The 23,818-nt window shown below is 46.2% G+C and overlaps 4 protein-coding genes across 4 annotated transcripts; 3 read left to right on the top strand and 1 right to left on the bottom strand.

Annotated features, from left to right (window-relative positions):
• Window positions 1-218: 218 nt before the first annotated feature.
• ABOM_000921 (putative transcription factor Rap1) lies at window positions 219-1,696 on the top strand (the record flags this gene model as incomplete). Its single annotated transcript, XM_022528051.1, has 4 exons — window positions 219-308; window positions 364-449; window positions 536-776; window positions 845-1,696. The coding sequence occupies 4 exons, from the start codon at window positions 219-221 to the stop codon at window positions 1,694-1,696; spliced, it is 1,269 nt and encodes a 422-aa protein (XP_022394268.1).
• A 467-nt stretch (window positions 1,697-2,163) lies between these two features.
• Window positions 2,164-3,102, bottom strand: ABOM_000920 (chromo domain-containing protein; the record flags this gene model as incomplete). Its single annotated transcript, XM_022528050.1, has 6 exons — window positions 2,164-2,193; window positions 2,242-2,596; window positions 2,653-2,732; window positions 2,790-2,850; window positions 2,895-3,036; window positions 3,096-3,102. 6 exons carry the CDS (start codon window positions 3,100-3,102, stop codon window positions 2,164-2,166), a joined length of 675 nt encoding a protein of 224 aa, XP_022394267.1.
• A 413-nt stretch (window positions 3,103-3,515) lies between these two features.
• Window positions 3,516-5,748, top strand: ABOM_000919 (chaperonin-containing T-complex subunit CCT5; the record flags this gene model as incomplete). The annotated part of the gene is made up of 11 exons (XM_022528049.1): window positions 3,516-3,525; window positions 3,589-3,606; window positions 3,670-3,718; window positions 3,805-3,898; window positions 3,950-4,033; window positions 4,090-4,379; window positions 4,438-5,086; window positions 5,139-5,276; window positions 5,326-5,506; window positions 5,560-5,648; window positions 5,704-5,748. The coding sequence occupies 11 exons, from the start codon at window positions 3,516-3,518 to the stop codon at window positions 5,746-5,748; spliced, it is 1,647 nt and encodes a 548-aa protein (XP_022394176.1).
• An 11,690-nt stretch (window positions 5,749-17,438) lies between these two features.
• Window positions 17,439-19,264, top strand: ABOM_000918 (uncharacterized protein; the record flags this gene model as incomplete). The annotated part of the gene is made up of 2 exons (XM_022528048.1): window positions 17,439-17,538; window positions 17,601-19,264. 2 exons carry the CDS (start codon window positions 17,439-17,441, stop codon window positions 19,262-19,264), a joined length of 1,764 nt encoding a protein of 587 aa, XP_022394177.1.
• Window positions 19,265-23,818: the final 4,554 nt, after the last annotated feature.

The following is a 23,818-nucleotide window of genomic DNA, read 5'->3' as shown; positions in this document are numbered from 1 at the left end:
GCCCTTTCAAATTAACAGAGTAATATATCACACTTACCGTCCCTTTGGCGCATATAACCTTCTCTGCCATATCTACACGTGATCACGCGTACCACAAACGCGTTTGGAAGCCCGTGCCTTTAATCAGGAGGGAGGGACAATTGGACTCCTGTATCAGGCATAATATAGCAGTCCTGGGACGAAAGTTAGTGGACGGCCCTATGGGGGATACAAGTTCTATGGCTCCTCCTAGACCACTTTTCCAAGGGAAACAATTCTGGTTATCACACAATATTCCCCAACGAAGTAGATTCAAAGACCTTATTCAGGTAATTACCTTCGGTTGCAATTGTATGGTGTCTTTCATCTGACAGGTATATATAGCAACATGGTGGTGTCATAAGGCTCCATGAGAAGGATGCGGATGTAAAGTTAGTTGATCATGCCAGAAAAAATCTTCCGCCGGACACGTAAGTTGACTGTATCTTTCTTGAGTTTCTCCTATCCTAATTTTTATCTTATTGAATTCCGTTTACTCCTGCTGACAATTTGGCAGGTATTCGTATCGGTACGTTGAGCGATCTGTTCGTAATGGAAAGCTGGAGGATCTCGAGAGTCACAGAGCTGGGCCATCCCCAGCTCGCGCTGTCGGGGCCACAAATATTCCAACCAGAAGACATCTGATCCCATATACTCTGGAAGATGACCGGTGGCTATGGGACCAGATGGTACCGTATGAGAAAGACCCCAACGCCTTCATAGGAGGCAACAAAATATATGAGGAATTAGCTATGCAGGTAAGTTGCCTCTGATACCAGACTGATGTGAATCCTATCTTTGGAGTCTAACGTTTCATTCTGTACAGAACCCCCGTCACACCTATCAGTCATATCGTGACCGGTATCTAAAAAGGCTTCGTGGGCGCTCGCGTCCGGGGGGCATGCCGAAACCAGATCTTCCTGCTTCCGCTGAGAAGGACAGTCGCCAGAAAGCCACACAGAGGGAGCAATCCCAGGATGATAATGGAGTTATTCATGAGCTAGGCGATAAGAAACGAAAACATACACCGGAACACAACTCTGATCTTGAATTAAATGGAATGCACCTTGCGAGTCAAAAGAGGAGAGCGATCGACAAGATACCCAAAGACTTAATTCCCACTATGATACACACACAACAGAACAAATCCCCACATATTGAAAGTACTCCAACACCCGCAACTTTAGTTGCTAATGAGGCACATATAACTCACGACCCTACCACAAACATATCGGAGCCTGTACAACCCCAAAAAACAAAGTCCCCAGACCATGATCCAGAAAACGCCCTTGATCCCTTGTTTTTAGAGCTGCCTTTCTTACCGTCAAGTCCAGACTCCGAGCCCGAAGAGCCGCCAGAGCAAGACATCGATACGTGGATTGATCATCGCTTGCAAACAGGGAGAGCACAAAATGAGGAGCAAATAATCAAGGCTTTACGCTGCACTAGCATGGACCCGCATCTTGCCGATAAGGTCCTTGACTATCTGACTGCAGGAGAAGGCATTCCTGACAATATGCCTGGAGTGTGGACAGCTGAAGACGACAGGTGTTTCGAGGCTCAAGAGACCCGAACCATCGAACAAGTCTTGAAAAAGCATGGCTCGGATGCGTTTAACAACCGGTGGGAATATCTTGGAATGGCAAGAGCTGCTGGCCTCGATGGGTCAGATAGCTGAAATTCGGGCAGCCTACATACATCGAGCAGGCTTAAAAAGTACAATAGTCGTCAACAGTAAAGTAGAGCGTTGTTAGTTCGCAACGGTATGAAGATATGGGAGAAGCTTGAACTCTTATGTTGATGAACTTTTTTTGGTTTCTTTTTTCCTTTCATTTCCCTTCTTTTTGTTTCCCATTTCCCAGAGATACCAATTGCCATTAGAGTTCATAGATAAGTCGAAACTGCAGCAGAACACCCATTTATGCACTGTGATCAAACAGTACTATCTAGAAAAGATACTGCTTTTCACTTCCCAACAAGATTAGACAGGAATCTTGAATTAAACCAATTTACACCCCAGGCTAGAAAAGTACAAGAAAAAGCAAATTGTCGAAAAATGTTGATAGAGCAAAAACTCAACCTTCCTTAAAAACCCTGATAATGGTTAGAACCAGGCGAAATTTGTCATTTTCTGGAGTAGACAACTCACAAATGCTCCTCATAAAATTTAAGCATCTTTTGAACATTAGTATTTCAAAGCATATATGGGGTCGATAAACATACCTTTCGGGGGCATCTATCATAACAGGTCTCAAGGGAGACCTTGGACTTCTTTCCGTTCTTCCACTGGAGATATGCAATTAAAGTCGACGTTTCCGCATCACGCAGGATTGTGTCAACATTTTGCACCTCGTTCTCCCAGCTACCGGTCCGGGGAACCCAAGGAGGTAAATCTGCATCATCTTCATCTGGATTTTCGGTGGCAGCTTCCGCGCGGGACTTTCTTCGCCTTTTAGGCTCACTTTTCTCTGGTGTCTGCTTTGGCCCAGTCATGGACTTGCGCTTCCCCCGCTGGGGTTTCTCAGGCCGACCGCCTTGGACACGGTAGTATTCTTCAACCAGGTCTTTTGCGCCCTCCCTAATAGAAACCAATTGGTATATGAGCCGGGTTTCAGAAATCATGCAGAAACATACAGCAGGTTCTCCTCCGGCTCCATGGTCTCATCTGCAGGGTCATCGTATCCTTTCCATTTCACTTGCAGGAGGAGAGTTCCCTATCTCAGCATTAGCCATGGCGACTCCATCTGCGACAATGTGATGTGAGAAAGTACGGTTAGGCGCACATTCTTCGCAAAGTCGTGACCGAGAATCTTTTCAACAACATAGCTGCTCCTATCAGCACTGATCGTCAGTGGTCGCTGCGCATCGCAACTCACACGCCCTCCTCCTCCTCCTCCTCTTCCTCCTCCTCATGATTGTCTTCTTGGTTTTCGGCGCCTGAGTCATGGTCTTCTTTCGCGTCGTTATAAGGGATAGATTCTCCGGTTGACTCGTCGTCAGAAAGGTTCTCCACGGGTGCTATGCGATTGTCAACAACACGGGCATCTCGAATGCGACTAAGTCAATTTATCACTTACGCGGCATTATCCGGCGAAAAGAAGACGTGAGCGAAAAAATTCGAGAAAACAGCTTGGCAAATTTGATTCAAAGTATACTAGAATAGATCGCTATGCCACCCTTATAGAGACTGGTGCTCAGGAATAATTGATGATAATGGTTGCTTTCAGTGCTACTTAGAACAGAGTCGCGCAGTCGCGTGAATGCACAATGGCGCTATACCCGATATGGAAAGCAGCTCACTAGCCCGACTGGGACATCAGAACATCTCCAGAATTTCTAAAAAAGACCCCGTCCAGTGTGAAAGAGCGTCCAGGCCCCTGAACTCCCCACATCGCTTTGATAACGTGCTTTGGGGAACCCTTCTCATATTACCGTTGTGTTCCTTGCGTTCTCCAAATACAAAAATTTGGACTTCTGTCACACGACAGACCGACAAAATGGCGATGCGTATGTCTTCCGTGCCCCTCATTCGAAGTCGACGTACTAACGTTTTCAATCTCCTCTATATAGAGCTTGATTTGTCTCAAGGTAGAATCTTACCGTTATATCCATGATCATATGCCTTCGGAGTCTCCGCTGACAACCTGACAGCTTCTGTGATGAAAGATGAGCAGGGCCGGCCGTTCATCGTCGTTCGAGAGTACGTTGCGGATCAACACTTTTACTATGCGGGGGAGTGTTTACGATCCTCTCAGGGCAAATGACTGATATGATGGATTTTGACAGCCAAGGAAAGAAGAAGAGACAGCATGGCACCGATGCTGTGAAATCACATATTGTTGCGGCCAAAACTGTTGCCAACATTGTCAAGACGTCTCTGGTATGATTTGGACGTGGAATTACATTTTGACAGCATCTAAGAACGATCTAGGGTCCTCGCGGTCTCGACAAGATTCTTATTTCCCCAGATGGCGATATCACCGTGACTAACGATGGCGCAACCATTTTGTCCCAGGTTCGTCTGCAGCGTCGCCGTTCACTGGAAGATGGCTAACTTGGAGGTTTTTGAAGATGGAAATCACAAACAATGTTGCTAAGCTGCTAGTGGAACTTTCGAAGTCTCAAGATGAAGAAATCGGTGATGGAACAACGGGTGTTGTCGTCCTGGCGGCAGCCATGTTGGAGCAAGCGTCTGACCTGATCGATAAGGGCATTCACCCAATTCGGATCGCAGATGGTTATGATCAAGCCTGTGAGATCGCTGTTGCACAGCTCGATAAGATTAGTGACGAGATTCCTTTTACCAAGGAAGACACTTCCAACCTACTGAAGGTCGCTAAGACTAGTCTGGGTAGCAAAATGTACGACGGTGATTCCAGCTTTGTTATATTGCTCATCTCCGGTGCTAATGCTCGTTAGTGTTTCCAAATCTCACGATCAGTTCGCCAAGATCGCCATCGATGCCGTCCTCTCCGTTGCAGATCTCGAACGTAAAGACGTCGATTTCGAGTTGATCAAAGTCGACGGCAAAGTGGGCGGTGCCCTCGAAGATTCTCTGCTTGTCAAGGGTGTCATTGTCGATAAGGACTTCTCCCACCCTCAGATGCCTGATGAAGTCAAGGATGCCAAATTGGCAATCTTGACCTGCCCGTTCGAGCCCCCTAAGCCGAAGACGAAGCATAAGCTTGACATTACGTCGGTCGAGGAGTTCAAGAAGCTGCAAGATTATGAAAGAGAGAAGTTCACAGAGATGATCCAACACCTGAAAGACTCGGGAGCCAACTTGGTCATCTGTCAATGGGGTTTCGATGACGAAGCAAACCATCTCCTTCTCCAGAACAATCTTCCAGCCGTCCGCTGGGTTGGTGGCCCTGAAATTGAGCTCATTGCCATTGCAACGAATGGTCGTATCGTTCCTCGCTTTGAGGACTTGAATGCAGAGAAGCTGGGAACAGCAGGTAGTGTCCGGGAGATGACTTTCGGCACCACCCGCGAGAAGATGCTTGTCATTGAAGATTGCGCCAACAGCCGTGCTGTCACCGTCTTTGTGCGTGGTAGCAACAAGATGGTCAGTTCACTATACTATTGATTACACTTGACATATACTAATGTTCTCTCAGATTATCGATGAAGCTAAGCGATCACTACACGATGCCCTCTGCGTTGTGAGGAACCTGGTGCGAGACAACCGCGTTGTATATGGCGGTGGTGCCGCTGAAATTGCCTGCTCTATTGCCGTGGAAGATGCCGCTGTCAAGGTATGTCACACATTAACTTGGATTACGTTTAGACTAATAAATTCTACAGAGCCCTGGAATTGAGCAGTATGCCATGCGCGCTTTCGCAGATGCCCTCGATGCCGTGCCATTGGCACTGGCCGAGAACTCCGGTCTGAGCCCAATTGAGACGCTTGCCTCGATCAAATCTCGCCAGGTTAAGGAGAACAACTCGCGGTTGGGAGTCGACTGCATGATGACCGGCAACAACGGTACGCTTCACGATCATTTGGAAGTAGGAATGATACTAATGCCCTGGTTTTAGATATGCGGGAGCACTTTGCTATTGATCCCCTGATTGGAAAGAGGCAACAACTGTTGCTCGCAACTCAGCTCTGCCGTATGGTTCTTAAGGTGAGTTCCGCATCTCTACAGCATTTACGATAGAACCAGAACTAACGGAAAGTAGATTAACAACGTCATCATTTCCGGTGATGATGAGCAGGAGTTCTAGATTTCTTGTATACAATTCGATTTTTATGGCCAAAAGTGAGACTTTCGGTTGTGGTTGTTGATATCACACAATTCATGCCATGGGTAATTAGTTGATTGGTGTCTAAAACATGGCGAATACATAGAAGGCCCGTTGCAACGGATGAAAGAAATGAACTTGAATGATGCTCCTCCTCGCCTGTGCTCTATACCGTGGTCTATCGGATCTTGCCGACTTCACAATATGCACTTGCCATCCAGTGCTCTTCACTTGTTACGAGGAAGAAGGCCACCCATCTCATTGTATCCTACTCACTGCACAATCTTAGAAGTGAAGTACTCGAAATCACCCGTCCCCCATTCAGATGCCACAGCCACCACGAACCATAGCCAATCCAAGTCAATAATTCTCTTAAGGTTCCAATATCTATCACCTGAACCTTTCTAGATGCCTAACAACAGTCCAGCAGCCTTCACAGCATCACCAATAACGGCCATTGCTACTCTTATCAAAACCATCAGCTAATAACAAAACCTTTCGAATACCCCCCCCGTACTGACGATCGACCGACAGTGCTTGTCACCGCCCATCGATCTTACTGATATGCAATAAAGTAAGATAGATGAAAGACATTCTTGGCCCCAGCAGAGTCATCCGACTCCCCTACGCCCCACACTACGGTACTTAACTCGCGTCCCAGCACTTCGGGCACCGTCGTCTCGGGGAATTTAGTAACTAGGACTCCTGTCCCTTTTTTCTTTTTTTGGCAATACAGGAGTCAGATGACGATGGTACAGTAGTAGTTTTCTCTGTAGTCGATACCGTGCAGTACGACGCGCCGACGCAGGGGGACCGGGTCTCTGTGCTGAGGTAATAGCTCATGTTCATCGTCGATCGGGGATCTCCGATGCTCATATTCCAAGTAGCCTCTAGGTACAGGGTACATCTGCCTTTCTTCTATTGTATGCGACGTCATCCTCCGATGCGGTAAATTCCGGGTCGGGCCCCTGGTTTTTTAGATACCTTAGTATGGATGAGGGCTTTAAATTTACTGCTGAATGGGGAAGGACGGGGCGGGCCGGGATGAAAGTCTTTTCCTGTCACGGTATACTATGATAGCATAATCCATAACCCCAAGCACTAGTTAACTAGTTAACTATGAAGCGATGACTCTTAAAAAAAACATAACATGAGGTAAAGTGATTCAGGGGCAGTTTCTCAGTAGCAGGTCACATGGAGTGCTATTTTCTTTCATTCCGCTTGTCTCGGCTTTTCCGGTGTGAGGGGAGAAAAAGTACTTTTTCTTACTTTTTTGTTTTTATATATTTTTTGGTCCTTTGTATTCAGGTTGGTAACTATCATTTAGTTTGTCCCGCCATCGAGGCTTTGCGTCGCGTGGAATTGTATACCCTGTCCCGCGGACTCGTGGTCTTGATCCACTAGGGACATGTGAAGTGGTGATACAATATGTGGAGGGAAGAGAAAAGGTTCATTCTTGGGGAGAAAGGGGGGGGAAGGCAATACGATGTTGCATACAGATTAGTAGTGGGATCACCTGTCACGATGGACAGATCCACTGTACCATATCCTCGGATAGGGTGTCAGTCGATTCGCTTTAGCGAGAGCAAAAAGAATTGACAGCTCATAGTCCTAGTAAAGTCATTTGAGGAGTTGTTGTCCGAACTGTCCGTTCGAGGAGTAATGGCGGATAATGAATGATTATGCAGGAGAGAGTTGTGTAACAGAACTGATGACTGTATATACGAGTTGTGCTATTCTAATCTTCTGACTACGAGTATGCTCAGCGGATAAAGAACCGTACTAATGAACACAGACATCAATCTATTTACCTTTATTCTAGACCACCCAATCAAACCCACATGGTCAATCAGGACAAACGGATTTCATTTCCTGGTCCGAATCCTGAGCCTAAGATAAGCCTATTATTAGTCTACTCCAGGAAGATTGGAGAGGAAAAGCGACACTAATCATGATCATCATCCATGAAACAGCGAGTGAGAACCGCCCCTGGGAACAAAGTCAAAGATTCAGATGACCCGACGTTGGCTGATGCGGCAGCTTACCATGTGGTGAGAACAACAACAATTTGACACCTCTCAACTCATTCTACGACTTGCCCCCTCCCCATCCCCACCGCCTGACTGGACTTGCATGATACCTAGACGCCAATTTTCATTCTAGACCCAGCCGATCCACAATAAACGCAGCTGATTTATGTCCTTCCCCATCACAGTGCCGAAATCTCCACCCGATCAGCACAGTTCCTTTTCTCCCCCAGATGTCCTGCGCCTGCCTGCTGGTAAGCCTCGCTCCATCGCTGCCTATCTGGCGCCGCCTTTCCCCCTTGAAAATAGCCCTCCATGATTTATTTTTGCATCCCCCATATCACATGGATTGGGGAGAAGCATTGACGTGGCCCGAATCTGTTCGCGGTGTTCAAGGCCTGATCCCGTCCCGCGGCACAATAAAGAAAACCTTTGCGCTTTCTCGTGACAGCGAAAAGACAAAGGCGTCAAACGACGCTGTGCGCAGGGCAATTGACAGGCGAAACAGTTGGGCATATTTTTACCAATGCTGGTACCTTTCTATACCGCTACTTCTCACGTTGGTTGATCGCTGTTATCACACGACTGCGGTGAGGTATTCGAGCGGATGCATATCGTCAGCATTCTTTTTCCCTTTTGTTTTTTTATGGTGTCTACGATCGTAGTTTACTCGGTATGAATTGTTTGGTATATAGAATACAGCTTTCTAGTTTTTTGTTTTGTCCCTTGTATATTTTGTTTCCGGCCAAAAGTACGTAGTAAGATCGATATGTTCTAGTTCTCATGATCAACGTTTAGTATCTCGATGGAGACACATGAGCTCATGCATGCATTTCTAGATATAGGCCTAAACGTTAGATACAATGGATCAGTATTAGTAGTCTGGCTACGCAAAAGGAGGTCAAGGTAGAGGCTAACCAACACTCTTTCGCCAAAACGCACTGTATAGCGGTACGATATATTTATTGGATCTCTAATGACAAGACCAATTTGTAGCATCAAAACAACCCAAGTTCTATGGTGTATTCTATATCGATGATTGGCGAATCTAGCTCCATACTAGTAGACAAGCGCTTATAGAGTAAACTGGGAATCAACTTTGGCAGTTACTATTGGCCCTTAATTTCCCCCGATTATATCTACCTGTCCGATAAACACTAAAATACCGAAACAGGCTATAGCATCAGATCCAACCAGGGCATCTCCTAGCTTTTGACCTGGATGCTGTTGTAGCCATTTGCACATAGATACTAGTAGACATTTGCGCCATTTGATAATGGATGACGTTTTTGATAAACAAATGCATAAGTATATATACACTTTGGGAAAGCAGCGTAGAAGGGAAAACTCTTATATCGTCATTAGTGCATTAGTGAGTGCAAGACATCGTCATCTAATGAAAAAAAAAAAGTTTCTGCCACAGTACCCACTCGATCTAATGCTGAATCATGCTCAGCCCAGTGCTTATAAAACTAAATGCCGAGTCATCTCCACATGATTTCAAGGAACAAGGACCTGACTCATCGGCAGTACCATTCGTACGACATAAAGAACTCATAGACCCTGGCCATCGAATATTCCAGGCCTATTAAATGGCAGGTAAATCTACGACTCTGACAATGAAAGACGACGCTACCCAAGCATAAGCTCTACGGACAGGGACTAGGTACTAGTATCTCTGAGGTTGGAATACGTGGTATACTACCGAGTCATTCGTACAACCTTCAATATATGTTTAGTCCAATAATCGACAGTACTCCCTGCATCCCACACGCATCTCGAACAGATCATTACCCACCGATACCACAGATTCACCCGGCAACACTGTAGTATAACTATAAACCCGGAAATGACTCTTGAACCTGCATATAATATATTGAATTAAATGCATAGGAAACCCCTTGCCATTCGATTCCGTAAACGTACATATGATCGACACGGCGGGTCCATCAAACCGACCAACAAATCGGCAGGTACTCGGGAGGTAACAGAGCATTCCTGTGTTCCCAAAAACCAGGACACAGTTCAATGCAACGAAGTTGAGTTCGTTGTTCGGATAAATGAGCCTCCCAATGGCGCGTCCGAGATTACATCGGTGGCATGTATGTACGTATGGTTGCACGTATCGATGTATGGATACACAACCGTCGTTTTATTCTCTGCTTTGGTGTCCGTTCCTGATCCCGCAGAAAGATCGAATGAATCAAGGGATTTTCCCCATCCCGCCATACCTACGCTGATATTTGATTTACTCGCCGACCAACCAGCCAAACTTCCCATGAACCAGGACGAGGACTTGTCCTACATGCGCCATTTACGGGATGCATGCTCGTGCATTCTACGTCCGTTTTCTCCAGACTCTGTAGGTCGTAAGCGGTGAGGCTATCGTGGGATCCATTCCACTCCATCCAAGAAAACCTGGGGTAATCAGTTAAAATTGTCCGTGAACGTGCAGCACACATGCAATTACACCGACCAACAGCTCTTACCTAATTTACCAACCTATACATTACCAGCTGATAGACCGAAAATTGGAAAAAAAAAAAAAAAGAATCCTTGCGGTCATCAGTGTGCCATTCATCAAGGAGGGAATGAGATACGATACGTTCGCAAGGGCAAACACACGACGAATCCGGCATGGCAAAATGAGGACACGGCCCTCGACAGTTGTGCAAGGAGTAGAGCACGACGAAATACTACGTTGTACCTAACCTTACTATTGCGGGATATCAAACAGTCGTCCCGAAAATTTCCTCCCCTCCATTTTCACAACCCTCGCCCTGTTTCAAGGATCATAGAAGTTACAGACCAACGGCTCCCCTGACTAAGATCGTCCTTTGTTCGGGGGTTAGCCTGCGATCTGCGCAACCCTTGCATCTGCCTTAGGGGAGGAGACGAGGGTTAGAGCGAACCTGCAAGATCGCATAATCGTCCACTAGTACCATTTTCTCGAACAAAGGACAGGTTTCCAATCGGTTTATTTGCTATGTGCTAAGACCTTTCGGGCTACATAGTTGATGTTGATCATCGCAAAAAAGTTGCCCGGGGATGCGGGCCCGAGAGCAAATATGTGGAATGTGACTGCTCGAAGGTACACAGTTACCTTTGTTGTTTTTGCTCAGTCCTATTTTGACTTTGGACGTTACGCTTGTGTGTATCTGAAGGGATCCAGAACATTTGAAAATTGGGCGAAACATATCTAGCGTTTTGAATAATGGAGATCTACGTACGCAGCCCTTTATTGTTGTTGTTGAATATCTTAGAATCGGGGGTACCTGACACAAGTATCCTGCTCCTTGTCACGCTTCCGTATCCCTTCCGCCCTGAAAACGGTTAGATCTCTAAGAGCTGATGGCACTGCTACTACCTGTGCACCAATTCAAGCTTTAAACTATGCATATCAAGAATCCGTAGAGAAGGGGCATCTGAAACCTCTTTTATATATATGTAGGGCTGGGCTGGCCGGGATCAACATGAGAATGAATGTGCGTACGCGCATTCATGCCTTTCTCTGCTTCCAGTCCCCTCGATGCTACCTCGTTGATCAAGGACACACCAGTTGGTTTATGTTCGGGGCAGAGCAATGGTGGCTATCAAGCTCCTTTGTTCAAGTCCCGAGTCCTCCCCAGCCACAATAACACCAAATTGGCCGGCGCGGTCCAGGCAAATTTCTGACCGACCTGTCGAGAGCACCTGATGCTGCAGCTGAATATAGGTACTCTGCACGGAATACCTTGTTTAGTATACCGCCTTCTAGAGACGCACTATGTATGTAGTATGCAAGTGTGTACACGAGTTCGTAAGAAGGTCGGACTGAAGTCCTCCGTTATCTATACGGATACTACTATTGTCCATTCCTCCGCTGCAATTTCATTTAGGATTGCTATTGAGAATACCGGTGAACACATTGGGGCTATCACCTGTTTGAACAACAGCCTACATCGGTCTCCTTACTCTCCGTACAACTTGCATCATCAAGGCATCCTGGAACACCTGACTCATGAGCGAGCGAGCGAGACAGAGGGAGATGCTCCGTTCCCCCAACCGCGCCGCGGCTATGATGAAAGGGGGGTGAAAAAATATTGACGTCTTGTCAACAGGGATAATGCACCTTTCTTCAAAAAAAAAGCAAACGTCATCAGCTCTCTCCCGTCGCCATAAGTCTAATTGATCATCCACCGCCCGATGACAGGCGCTTTTGCCTCCTCTCTCGTAATGCCGCGGACCGACCCCACATCATGTGACAAGGGACCTGTTCTTGTGACTTTCTTAAATTTTTCGCCACTAAGCCTCTTCAATCCTTTGACCTTTGCCCCCACGTTAAAGGGGCAGGCAATAGACGAAGAAAGTAGGATCACGGACACAAAATGTCGTACGGGTTACGCGGTACTAATGTACCTGTACCGAGTAGTTACAGACTGGTGAAGAGGTAATCCATGTATGTATACCTACTCCATAGTCTACTGCGTACATGACCCGTTGTCAACTGCCGGTTTACTTCCCCCAAATATTGACTCCGCTCTTCGCCACATCGATAGTCATCTCAATTCGGACCAGATTTACACTCAATATCCCTCGGTGAGGCTGGGTTTGGTTGAGGTTAAATTAGGTATAACTAAGTTCTGAGACCGTTTCTCATACGGAGCAAGTCGAAGAGGATTTCAATCTTTTATTATCAAATCAAGAGAAAATACCTCCAACCGTGAGTTTTCGGCAACTTTCCTCGGGTCAATGGTAGATGAAGTATTCAGTAGAACCTATGCAAGCGATTATTCTATTTAATTATTATTACCTCGATCTAGGAAAAATTATAAACGTTCAGGTGTACCATGAAAACCACCCCATCGGGCGCAACTTTGGCAGTCAACAGGTAGAATTTATTCCCTCAGGACGAAATAACCTTCTACATAGACTTCTACACCGGACACATGGAAAAAACCATGTCATGGAAAGGTCACCTGGAGCCCGAAGAGTGGTTGGTTGAAGAAGCCCGACTCTGTTTTGGTCACCGAGTTCCAATTGTATTCTCGAAGGTTGTCTTTCCCCCTTTGTCCAGACCTCTGGGATCATGGGGGACTTGTCCGGTCGGCGGTTTCATCACCTTTTGGTTATGATAGAAGTTAAATTGCGGGAACCTTGCCTTTAATCTCACACACACCCTCTTTCGCGTTAAAGGAAGAGTATATCTACACTTTCGAGGAGTTGAAACATAAAGTATACTAAAGTACGGATTTAAGAAATACGGGGTCGCCGAACATCCCCATACTTTCTCCATCTAAGCTTAACTAGGTTCTATAGTACCTGCTACCCGGACCATTTTAGTCCATTTATCCATAGTCCAACGTAAGAGATACTTTCCCCAAAAGGACGAAATAAAAAAAAAGGAAATAAAAAAGCTAGATAGGTGAAGAAGAAGCAAAAGGCAAAATACTCAACCGAAGTACCGAGAAACGCACCAGGAATGTCAAATGTAACCATCATACGTATCCCAATTCTTCTGGAAGAGAGGGAAATTCAAAAAGTGGAAAATCTTGCTAGATTCTCCCCTTCCTGGGAGACCCTGCAGCAGGCGCTACACCTGATACCATTTGAACCTGTTCAGCGGGTTAAGGCGCAGCTACGTGGCTCGCTCTCTCTCGTCGCCGTGGAACGATTACGTGCATGGATGATGGGCAGCTGAACAGCTTTTCCCGACCTCATCATCTTCATCATTCATCTGTCGACTGTTCCCACGAGTCTGGTTGCATGTATGTAAGCAGTTTGAAGAGGCAAATTCCCACAGAACGGGAAGTTTAAGATCCTGCCCTTGGTTGAAACTGGCAGTGAGGTAAATTCTAATTTATTTTATTTGACTTTAATTTTTCTGAGGTTTACTCTCTTTGGATTTGCTAACGGCAAGGTTTGAAGTCTAGTGATGCTGACGCTATTTTGGCAAGTATTGTGTGCATCGGATATGCATGACAGACGTGGAGATTCTAATGTGGATTCAGTAGTTAGCACTAGTAATTGAAGGTAGGTACTACCGACGACTACGTAGATAGTAATACTTGAGATAGTACCAACTATCAAGCTTCGAAGCAGGACAATGTGTATGTACACCGTAGCTACTGTACATACTCACTGCCCTATAATATTCGATGGATCCCGACTATTGATTCCCTTTTCCGGTAATGGCTAGAGGGCAGGGCGTACTATACGAAATGCGGCATTAATATGAGCCCATTAGCATCGTATAATGCCCTTTGGGCCAATCTAGCGAAATTCCCGGCAACTGGGATGAATGGGGGAGAAAAAAGGGCGTTGGATGAGACGGTTTACAGACAGGGCTTTAGAAAAGTGACAATAAGGCGAGCCACCGGCCCTGCTCCCCCGTCAATCATGTCGTTCCACTCCAGTTCCTGTTTTCTGACTCTTGTCACCGTTTCTTTCTTCGCAAAAATTACACATACGAATCCGGTGCATTTCTTATGGTGAAGCTGAACCGAGACAGCATCGCACCGTCAATACGATCCGATAGGCAAGAATCATGGGGAGGACTTTATTGAGATGAAACCGAATCTTACAACTCATCAATCAGGTGTTCCTCGGTGCTGGTGCCCTTGACGTGGATCATCACATGATTGACAAAACGTGCGAATTGTGTTACTCTGGGGCCGACGGAAAGTTGAAAGAAGGAAAAAGAGTAAAAAAAATGAAGGGAAGAGAAAGAGGAGGCGTGAAGGTGACGGAACGGTACGAATGGGTTTTGAGTGATAGGTGGATCGGGGAGATCTCCTTCATCCCAGCGCCCCGAACCACTTATCTGGGGAACTGGGGTTATAGATCAAACTGTGGCGTTTTCGTTCCAGTATTGTGAGACAGGGGATGAGGGAAGGAAACGGAAAAAGTTTTTAGAGCCCCGTGACACTCAGAAGTAAAATAATAACTAATTATAATATTAATTAATAAAAAGAAAGCTAAAGGTAAAAGCGCGGCTAAAAGCTAAGTACCAGGAAAAAGAAAACATAAGGTATGGGTCATGTCCAGCAGTTTTTATGGATAAGCCTTCAATGTGTATGTTGTTTGTACGGAGTATGTACGTACTCTATGATCATTCCAGAGTTGTCCCGAATCCTTGGGTTATATTGATCTCATTTGACTATGCTCTACTGGTGACAGCTGGCAGCCCTCACACCTTGTGACTGTTGTTAGGATAGGAAGGGAGTAACTGTGACACTGCCCTTTGACAGCCCCTTCGTGTTGCTATTCACTTCTGGGAGCCAATACGACATCTCGTTAGGGGTATAGGTGGAGGTGATGATCTGTAGCACTGGGCAATGCTTCATACTCTAGGTGGAAAGGGCCCGCATGATAGGTGAAGGCGAACCGGGACATTGAACACTGGACTGTGCTCGCTAGGATAGCTACATAGCAACAGAGATCAATCAAGGCACCGATAAGACCCATGCATAACTGAACACCCATAGATGAAATGATCAGCAAGATCGGAAACTGAGTAGTGGTTCCCCGGTATGCGACTCAATCTGGGGGGAAGTTGATGGTACATACCACCGGTTAATAGCCACACAGGCAAAGCATTGTTTGGGCCATTCTCAGCCGGGATGTGTCAACCAAAAATGCCGACGTGTCAGAAGGATGAAAGTACAGCTAGAATTCGCAAGGGTAGGGTGATGACGACGGATAAACTTCAAATTAAATTCAACGGCCGGGAAAAATGGCCTTGCGCTAATGAAATCATCTGGCAAGCAAAAAAGAAAGAAAAAAATGTGGCTTGGAAGTAGTCCAGAACATGGGCCCGGGGTAATTAATGTATCGAATGTGGCCGAAAACATATCCGTGGCGAACACAATTGCATCAAGACGGCTCCAGCAGGAAGTCAGCAGGACTCTTGAAGTAATGCTGGAGAATTTAATGGGGTGGCGCTTGGGGAAATGGACTGATACCAAACAAGCCGGTTGGAAAGCTTGCAGAAGTACTGTATGAAGGTACCTAAGGTATGGACTAGACCTGTACGTCAGTATACCGAGAATCAACATGGATAATGGCAGCAGCAGTCAGAGGGGTCTGCGTTCAATCATCATGGAAAGATTCCTCAAGACATAGTGGAGTGATATCAACAGCAACCACTCTGCGCCAATCATTACGGCCCCGTTTTTGAGGAGTCAAGTGACCCCGTGACTGATAAAGTGAACTGCAAAGGTAATCCCATCGCCCTCCTTAGTCAGCAACATCAGAGGTCACAGGACAGTCGATCTTTGTCTGAATGTTTGTCTAGAACCAGTTGCTTCCTTTTTCCTCTTTGCAGCTCTTGGTCTATTTATTATTTATCTGGATATTTTTAGGTCCTGATGTCCATTCACTGCCATTCAATATCAATGTTCATTCAATCTCTATATCGAGGGAATGATCAGCAAACAGCTTTTGTGCACTGGTGATGTACAGTACATCTACATTTTATACTGAAGTCATACTGCCATGTAAAACCCGCAAGATGGTTGCGGTAAAGTGGATCAATTCGTCCAGGAAAGCAAGTCTGTCGGCTTCCTTTGGGGTAATAGTACAACCACCAATGTGTGATTACCCCCAAGTTCAGTACTTTTTTCTTGGGTGGAACTCCGGAAACAGGCCGGTAATATTACTGAGCGTTATGACAATGTATGAAATACCAACCGACCCACGGGGGTACTCCGAAAGTAACACACTAAAAAAAATAAAATTGAATATTATTAAATAAAAACTAAATTTTATTTTCATTTTATTTTTTTTCCCTTCTATTTTCTGAAAATCCAGGTCCGGACCATGGAGAAGACGAAGGCGCGACTAGGATCCATCCTTTTACTTACCGCCATCCCATCCCCATACCTTAGAACCTGTCCCTCGGTACCCTCGTTGGGCTTTTACTGTGGGTGGCCACCCTCGATATCCTTTTTCTTTGCGCTCCTCCCCTGGTACCGTTACCACTCTCATACGCCTTCCCTTCCCACCATCTCCACCGACCCGTCATTCACTACGATCTATGCTATTCTCTTTTCCTCCCTTCTTAGTTCGCTCCACCTACTAAGTCTCTCCTCCCCCATATTCCTCTTTTCAATTTTTTTCACTTCTCACTTTTCCTCTTTCTTCCTCCTCACCCCAATTCTCTCAGCCAGAAACGACAATCATCCCGGACCTTCTATACTTCCCTCGGTCTCGGCACATATACATCCCTCGACCACTAACTCATTATACCTCGACTTTGGCTTCCGACCGTCGTTCGCTTTTGGCCGATCTCTTCCTCCGCACTGTAATTTGTTTAGTGCGGGTCTAAAGGATTGAATACCGTTACGCCCTGTTCAACCCTTGGACATCACTGTCATTGCTGGTTAAACCTCAGGGCATACTGTACCGGAGGTCCAAGTTCAACTCGTTGCATTTGATAACTAGGGCGCCATTTTCACTCAACCGGACAATTGCAGGACGTTGCAAAACCAACAACATCAGTCTGTGTCTTCTGGGTGGATCCTGAAGGACTAGAGAGATTTCCCGCTTCATTACCTTCGCGCCGTACGACCACGATCGGGGGAGACGGCGACCCCGAACTGAATTTCTGCGAGGAGAGAGTTGCTAGGAACAACATTGTAAAGCTCGGGTTGAATTTTATACGAAATGCCTTCACGTTTAACTACTCCTGTCGTCACGGTGGACACAGCGAAGATCCACAAAGTGGACACGGCCAATGCGCAAAGCCTTCATGGGATGTGGATGGGTGAGTTATATTTTTTTGCAGGTTAGTTGCGATTTGGAATTTAAATTGACCGTGTCTTCCAGTCTTTTCGAAATGTGCAGATTACATGGAAGAGGGCCGTCGTCTTGAAAACCTAAGTTGGAGACTATGGACACGGGAGACTTTCTGTGTGGAGCCGGCGGCATCGAGCGAAGCCTCGGTTTTGCCACTCCTCCGCCAGGAGTCCGCAGACATGCCAGAACTTTCTGCCAGTGTTGAATCTGCTGCATCTGAGCAAGCGGAGAGAATTGAGCACCATATCAAGCGCCCTAAGTGTGATATCAAGCCTGCCGTTGTCCGTGACGATTCTTTGGCCAGTCTTGGCCGTGGAAAAGAAAAGCATATCACCTCACTGGGTCTGGAACGCATGGTATTGAACATTAAAGAGAAGAAGAACCTCGAACCTATCTCGTCCGTAATGGCCACAGTCTCGCCCCCTGTTATTGATATTACGCCTCGGCCATCTACTCCGACCCCTACCCCTCCCTCTGAGTCAACTGCGAGGCGGACACCCTCACCATCTCCGTCATTTCCGGTCATCCAACAGCCAAATCATTCTACGGAGTCTTGTTCGACCACTGCACCGGATTGTAACGACAGTGATGCTGCTAATGCTAATGCCTCCGATACTAGCGTGTCTTCCTCAGGAATCCTTCCATCTCGGTGCGAGTTGATCAAATCTCCCAGCATTATCCGTGGATTTTCTCCTTCCTTGATCTCGTCGTCTTATCGGTCGCAGCCTAGAATGGCTGCTGAACCTAGCCCCGCAAAAGCCTCCGCCCAACTAAAGCCAACGCCCTTTAAGAAGAAGGGTGGGATGTTTACATTGGGTGGGTCTTCAGGTGATGACGACGAGAGCTCCTTTGAGGACCGCATGGCTTTGCGTGGTCCCCATCGCAGTTCTCTGTCCGACGAGTTGTCCAAGTCGGGGACCATGCAGCCTAGTCCTAAAAAGAAGGTCACTTCGTTCAAGGAGCAAGATGGCACGATAAAGCCTGTTAAGGAGCCTTCTGGAGGCAATGATGAGGATGCTGTCGAGAGCGAGGACGAGGTCGACGAGAGTGCTATTGAAGATGAGGATTCTGACTGGGAGGATTCTGTCACCGAGAGTGGACGCTCGAGCCTCGACGAGAGAGATATGTTCCAGCGGGTCGATTCAAGGCCCAACCTTGTCTCGCGACGCTCCCTCTTGACAATGATGATGCACCAGCCAACTAAAATGGGAGCTCCTACCCGCTCCAGTCCAGCCTTGCAACGGTCGCGTTTGACATCGCCAAACGGCCCATCCATCCCCGCCTCACCGCCCGAAGACGATGAGGATAACTTGACGATGCGTGGCCCCGGTGTACCTCGATCGAAACCGATAGTAATGAAACCTGCTCCTCAGTCAGTCGCTCACTCCCCAAGGACCACGCGACGAAACATGCTTGCTACCGAACTCACGGAGTCACTCCGACGTCATTTACTTTGGGAACGGCAGCAGAAGAGTGCGACTGCTAATGCCTTCCTCAAGCGACGACACACTGCACATGACATGGCGAACTTACAGGAATATCCCAATCCTAAGGGCGCGCAAAAGGGACAGGGTGTTGGTGTGTCCAACCCTGGTGCAACCAATCAGAACAAGGATAAGGATATGGCGAAGACAGCTTCTTTCAATCAATATACTGACTTTGGACCGTGGGAGTACCACGCCAAGGGTTGGTAAATGATTACACCGATCGCATCTCTGAGCGACATGACCAGCTACCCTCGATAACACCGAAAACAACTTGTTTTCTATATCTTTCTACTTCTCACCTTTTGTTATCTGTGTCATGACATATCCTTCCTTGGATGGGTAATGTTTATTGGCTATGATACCCAGACTTTCAACGCGTTTCTTTTCGTCTATGTAAAGCCGCCGATTGAATATCCTTGTGACACGTACGATCACGACTCTGCATTGCATTTTGGCGCAACTATGGATCTTATGGTTACTTTCGACCTAATTTTTTTTTTCGGGTCTTTCATTTTTTTCTCAGCTCCTTTTTCCTACCATTTCTTCTCATGGCATTGTGTGGCTATCCGTTATATTGATATTATACGAGCCATATTGAGGACAAAACCTCAAGCGCGATTAATCATGTACAGATGAACTCCTTTTACCTTCCATGGCGGGCGGAACTGTTGCGATTCGAATTTGGCATGGGTTCTTATCTTTTTCTCTTTCCAGTACGGGTTGGGTGGAATTCTAAAAGAGGCCTTTTATCGATGTCATTGCTGCGTCTCGTGACTACGTTTTAGCAGAAAACGTCATTGGTATCATTCGATGCATTTGAAGCCCTTGGCTTTTCTTTTTCCCTTTTCCTTTCTTTTTTGTTTTGTTCTGATACCAGATACCATACATATGCTTTTGATTTTGCTCCGCACCTTTCTACTGGGTCCCCAATTGGGGAGGGCCCAGCCTGCACATGCCATGTACGCTAAATTGTGATTTACGAAAAAAAGTGAAGATTACTCGAATAGAGTCCAATGACCAAAACTTATCGGAAATATACCTTATGGATTGCATAGTAGTCAAACTTATATACAAGAATAGAGACTTCGAACCTTCTGGCCGGACCAGGATGAGGTGCACTGACACGTATGCGCACAAGCCATGTATTAATTAAGCGCCCGCCACCAATATTATGAGCAGGGATCGAACTGACCACCTAGGGCTGGGGCAGATGGCTTTCTGAGTGGTTGGAAAAGCATCCGCGGCACCGGCGATATCTTCAGAATTCGTACCTCTTGAGATCTAGAATCATCGCATTGATCCCTTCACATGCACTGAGCCATGCCTCTTAACTATGGGGATGATTTCATCGATTTTCACCTATGACCGACGGGTATGTGTGATCGGAGAGTTTACCACACCATCTCATCTCGTTTTCTTTATTAAGTTTTTCCTGTTTGTTTCTAGACCCCTACATGAACTTGGATTTTTCTAAATTTGTCTCACCTGTCATACAAGATGGGATGGATTGTCATCGCCTTGAGGTATGACGGGAACGAGGCGGCGGAACCTTTCGGGTTGAATGAGGTAACCTGACAAAAGCTGTAACATCATCTGCCACATCAAGTTGAGATATTCCTCTCCTGGGAAAGGAAGGACAAAACCGTTGGAGCTCTAACCTACCGGTGATGCTGGACGCCTCTCCTCCTTGGAAGAAGGGTCGAATGTCGGGTTCTAGTCCGTATTGCAATCGTGATTCACGTCGCATTGACTTTCCGAGTGACCACATTATGATAATATGATGTGAGACGTTGAGTGGAAGCTTTTCGCATCCATGAGTTTGGATCTGGCATGAGTTGTCATTTGGGTTAGAATTAAATGGGGAACTGTAACTTTGACCTATATCATTTTCGACTGGTTGTTGGCCTGGGCACAATTAGTTTCTCTTCCCTCGATTTAGGTCCAGGGGTAAGTGGCAGAGACAATCTGGATATCTACGCTAATCTGGAACCCAATGATCCATGATGTCTTGGTCATTAGGGCTAGGATTAAATCTCTCTAGGACACAGGGTAAAGCTCTTACGGTCCCCACAATCTCCCTGCTTGTACTTGAGACTAGAATGAGGCGTGTGCCACATATAGGGTGATTGGGGATAGATTATCATCTTATCAGGGCGAATGCTGCAGATCATAAGCTGCCCGGTACATGTGCAGGATTCCTCAACGGAGAGTAAATCCATCTCTTGGCAGCTGATCTACAGGGAAAATGCCTGCGATTGGAAGCATAATTCTCCGCGTGCTGGAGATTCTTTTCTTCTATCTGTCATATCTATTGACATGATGAGCGGAAAAGGTTTATTCAATTGATACTCTCATGGAATCAAAAAAGAATTATAATTAAACTACCTGTCATAAGATCAATCGAATTGTTTGGTTGATTTTGTATCCGGTGCGTAGTGCTCCGTAGGCCTCCAGCGGTATGATGTAACCGATATGTTGCATTGGACTGAACAAGATCAACTGCAATACTACAATGGGGTTCCAGAATGAGCCAACCCACTTGCAATGCAATCTCTAACACAGTAGCCCGTAATACTAAACTAGTAATGTGTAAGAAACCGATAATACATGATTATACATCCCACTAAGGTGCACAATCCAGACCTTAGACCCATCACCCTATTGCAGAGCCTCCCCACAAGCGAAACACACGCATTCCTGAATTTCCCGATTCTTTCCCAAACAGGCCAAGCAGTGGAAAATTTTGACATCCGGTTGTGCCCGAGAAAACGTGGGGCAAGACGTGCCAGGCTGCCAGCTGTGCTGGTAGTCTGGTACGTCTCAATCAGGCCTTGTCAGTGGAGTCGACTGGGGTTGGATTGGGGATTGTCTTTGCCTAGAAGAGTCTACCGCGTGGTCAGGTGGACAATGATGACCATACAAGTTTTTCGGTTCTCATTTCTGCCCGAGTCATCTTCAGCTTAGAGAGATGCGTGGCTGCGGGTCGCGTGTGGGTCGATTAAAAGGTCGGGCAGATGACTGATTCGCTGAGTGGAGTGTTGTTGCTCTTTGAAAGTTCACCGGTACTGCTGTTATACTGTGACCGTGTACGGGGATGACGGGTATCTAGTACTCCAGCCTATTTTTGGCGAATAGCTGGAGATGGGGGTGTCGACTCAACTTAACTCTATACTAATAATTATGGTCCTCCTCTGTGCCTTGTTTTTGATGGATTAGATAGGGTTGATATGTGGAGAAGGGGCTGCAATTGGTATACGATTATGAAGATATAGACATTATCTGCTGGATGCGGTTTGGGATGATTTTGGGCCTGTTGTCGCGTCTATGACTGCAAGCTACCAAGTTTTACCCTGTGGTTCTGTACTTGGAAATATTAAGGTGGCCCCGGTCGATATCATATCTTCAGCTCGGCATGCCGATGGTCTCGGGATATGGTGGAAGACTGTCCTCCGGCTCCCGATTATACTTTTGCATCAGCTAACCACCTACCATGACTCTAAGATCTCGTGAAATGTCTTACACTGTATGTGTGCCATCCAGAATTAAATACACCAAAGCAGTGGCTGTAGGGAATCGAGTCCCATAACTCTGGTCTGTCGAGATCTAGAACATTATCCAACAACAGCAAAATGTATTTTTATTGGACAGGGTTTAGCTGGTATCTATAACCACAGCACAAGCCAAGGTTAATACCCGGGTCTAATAACATATTTCTTTATCTGTATGTTTACTAGTTCTTTCCTGGGGCAAGAAGTTCAGCCTTTGTTGCCTCTCGGTCCGTGTTTCACATCATCTTAGACCATCCCGAAAATTCGGGATGAAGCCGAGCTTGGGCACCGGCGGACAACGGTCGGGTCTAGACACGATACTATCAAGAATCTTTAGTGCTAGCTATTATGGATACTCGTATGATGGGCGAACGTTGGGAAATATCAACGACCCAGCAGTGTGAAGCGGTAAAGCTTCTTGAGACTCATATTCCATAGCAACGGACTTGATAGCATTGCTTACTCGGTTATCAATGTGGAGATACACCACTGTGAAAAAACAAGTCAGGCACCCCATTGCAGATATTAAATCTACCGGACTAAACTATACACAGTCCTCCGTGCCACTACGTACTAACCCACGCAATACATCCAAAACCCACTTAGCCATATCTAATGCCGCCGTTCTAATTGGCGCCATAACACACTTAAATATCACCTCCAGTAAGCACGCCCTTCCCTTCCCATATAAGGCTATATATCCGATGCGACCAGGATTCCGAACAGGGGCAATGCCAATATGAAGTAACAGCTTGCGACGGAAGCGGACAAATTCAACCTTGGTTTGGTCACATGTCACGCCCGTGGTCTTTTCACGACGAAAAACAAGGTTTTCAGGACGTGGCTTCGAGAAGTGTTCTAGAAGAGAGAAATGCATGGGCGTGGTATAGCAGCAATCGTGCGCTAGTACTGTATAGTATTAGCGTGGTATTTTATCCATTACCGGAGGAAAAAAATTCTTCTCACTTGTTTATATACACACATTGGATGGCGGTTCTCGCGGGTTCTGGGTGTATCCGTGTATTTAGTAATAATATCCACTCTATAGGTATTTGAAGGTAGCTTATGATTGTAGCGTGAAGAATAACCAATAGTGCCTGAGAATTGGACTTGGTCGATGCCCAATTGTAATTCATTGACTCTATTATTACCATTGTACGGAGTACTTTTTTAATTTCTAATTTTTTGTGTTTTTATCTTGTCTTCGGCTCCG

This window comes from Aspergillus bombycis, assembly GCF_001792695.1.
Source record: "Aspergillus bombycis strain NRRL26010 chromosome Unknown contig00003, whole genome shotgun sequence".
Taxonomy (NCBI): Eukaryota; Fungi; Ascomycota; class Eurotiomycetes; order Eurotiales; family Aspergillaceae; genus Aspergillus; species Aspergillus bombycis.
This window is presented reverse-complemented; position numbering and strand designations above follow the sequence as displayed.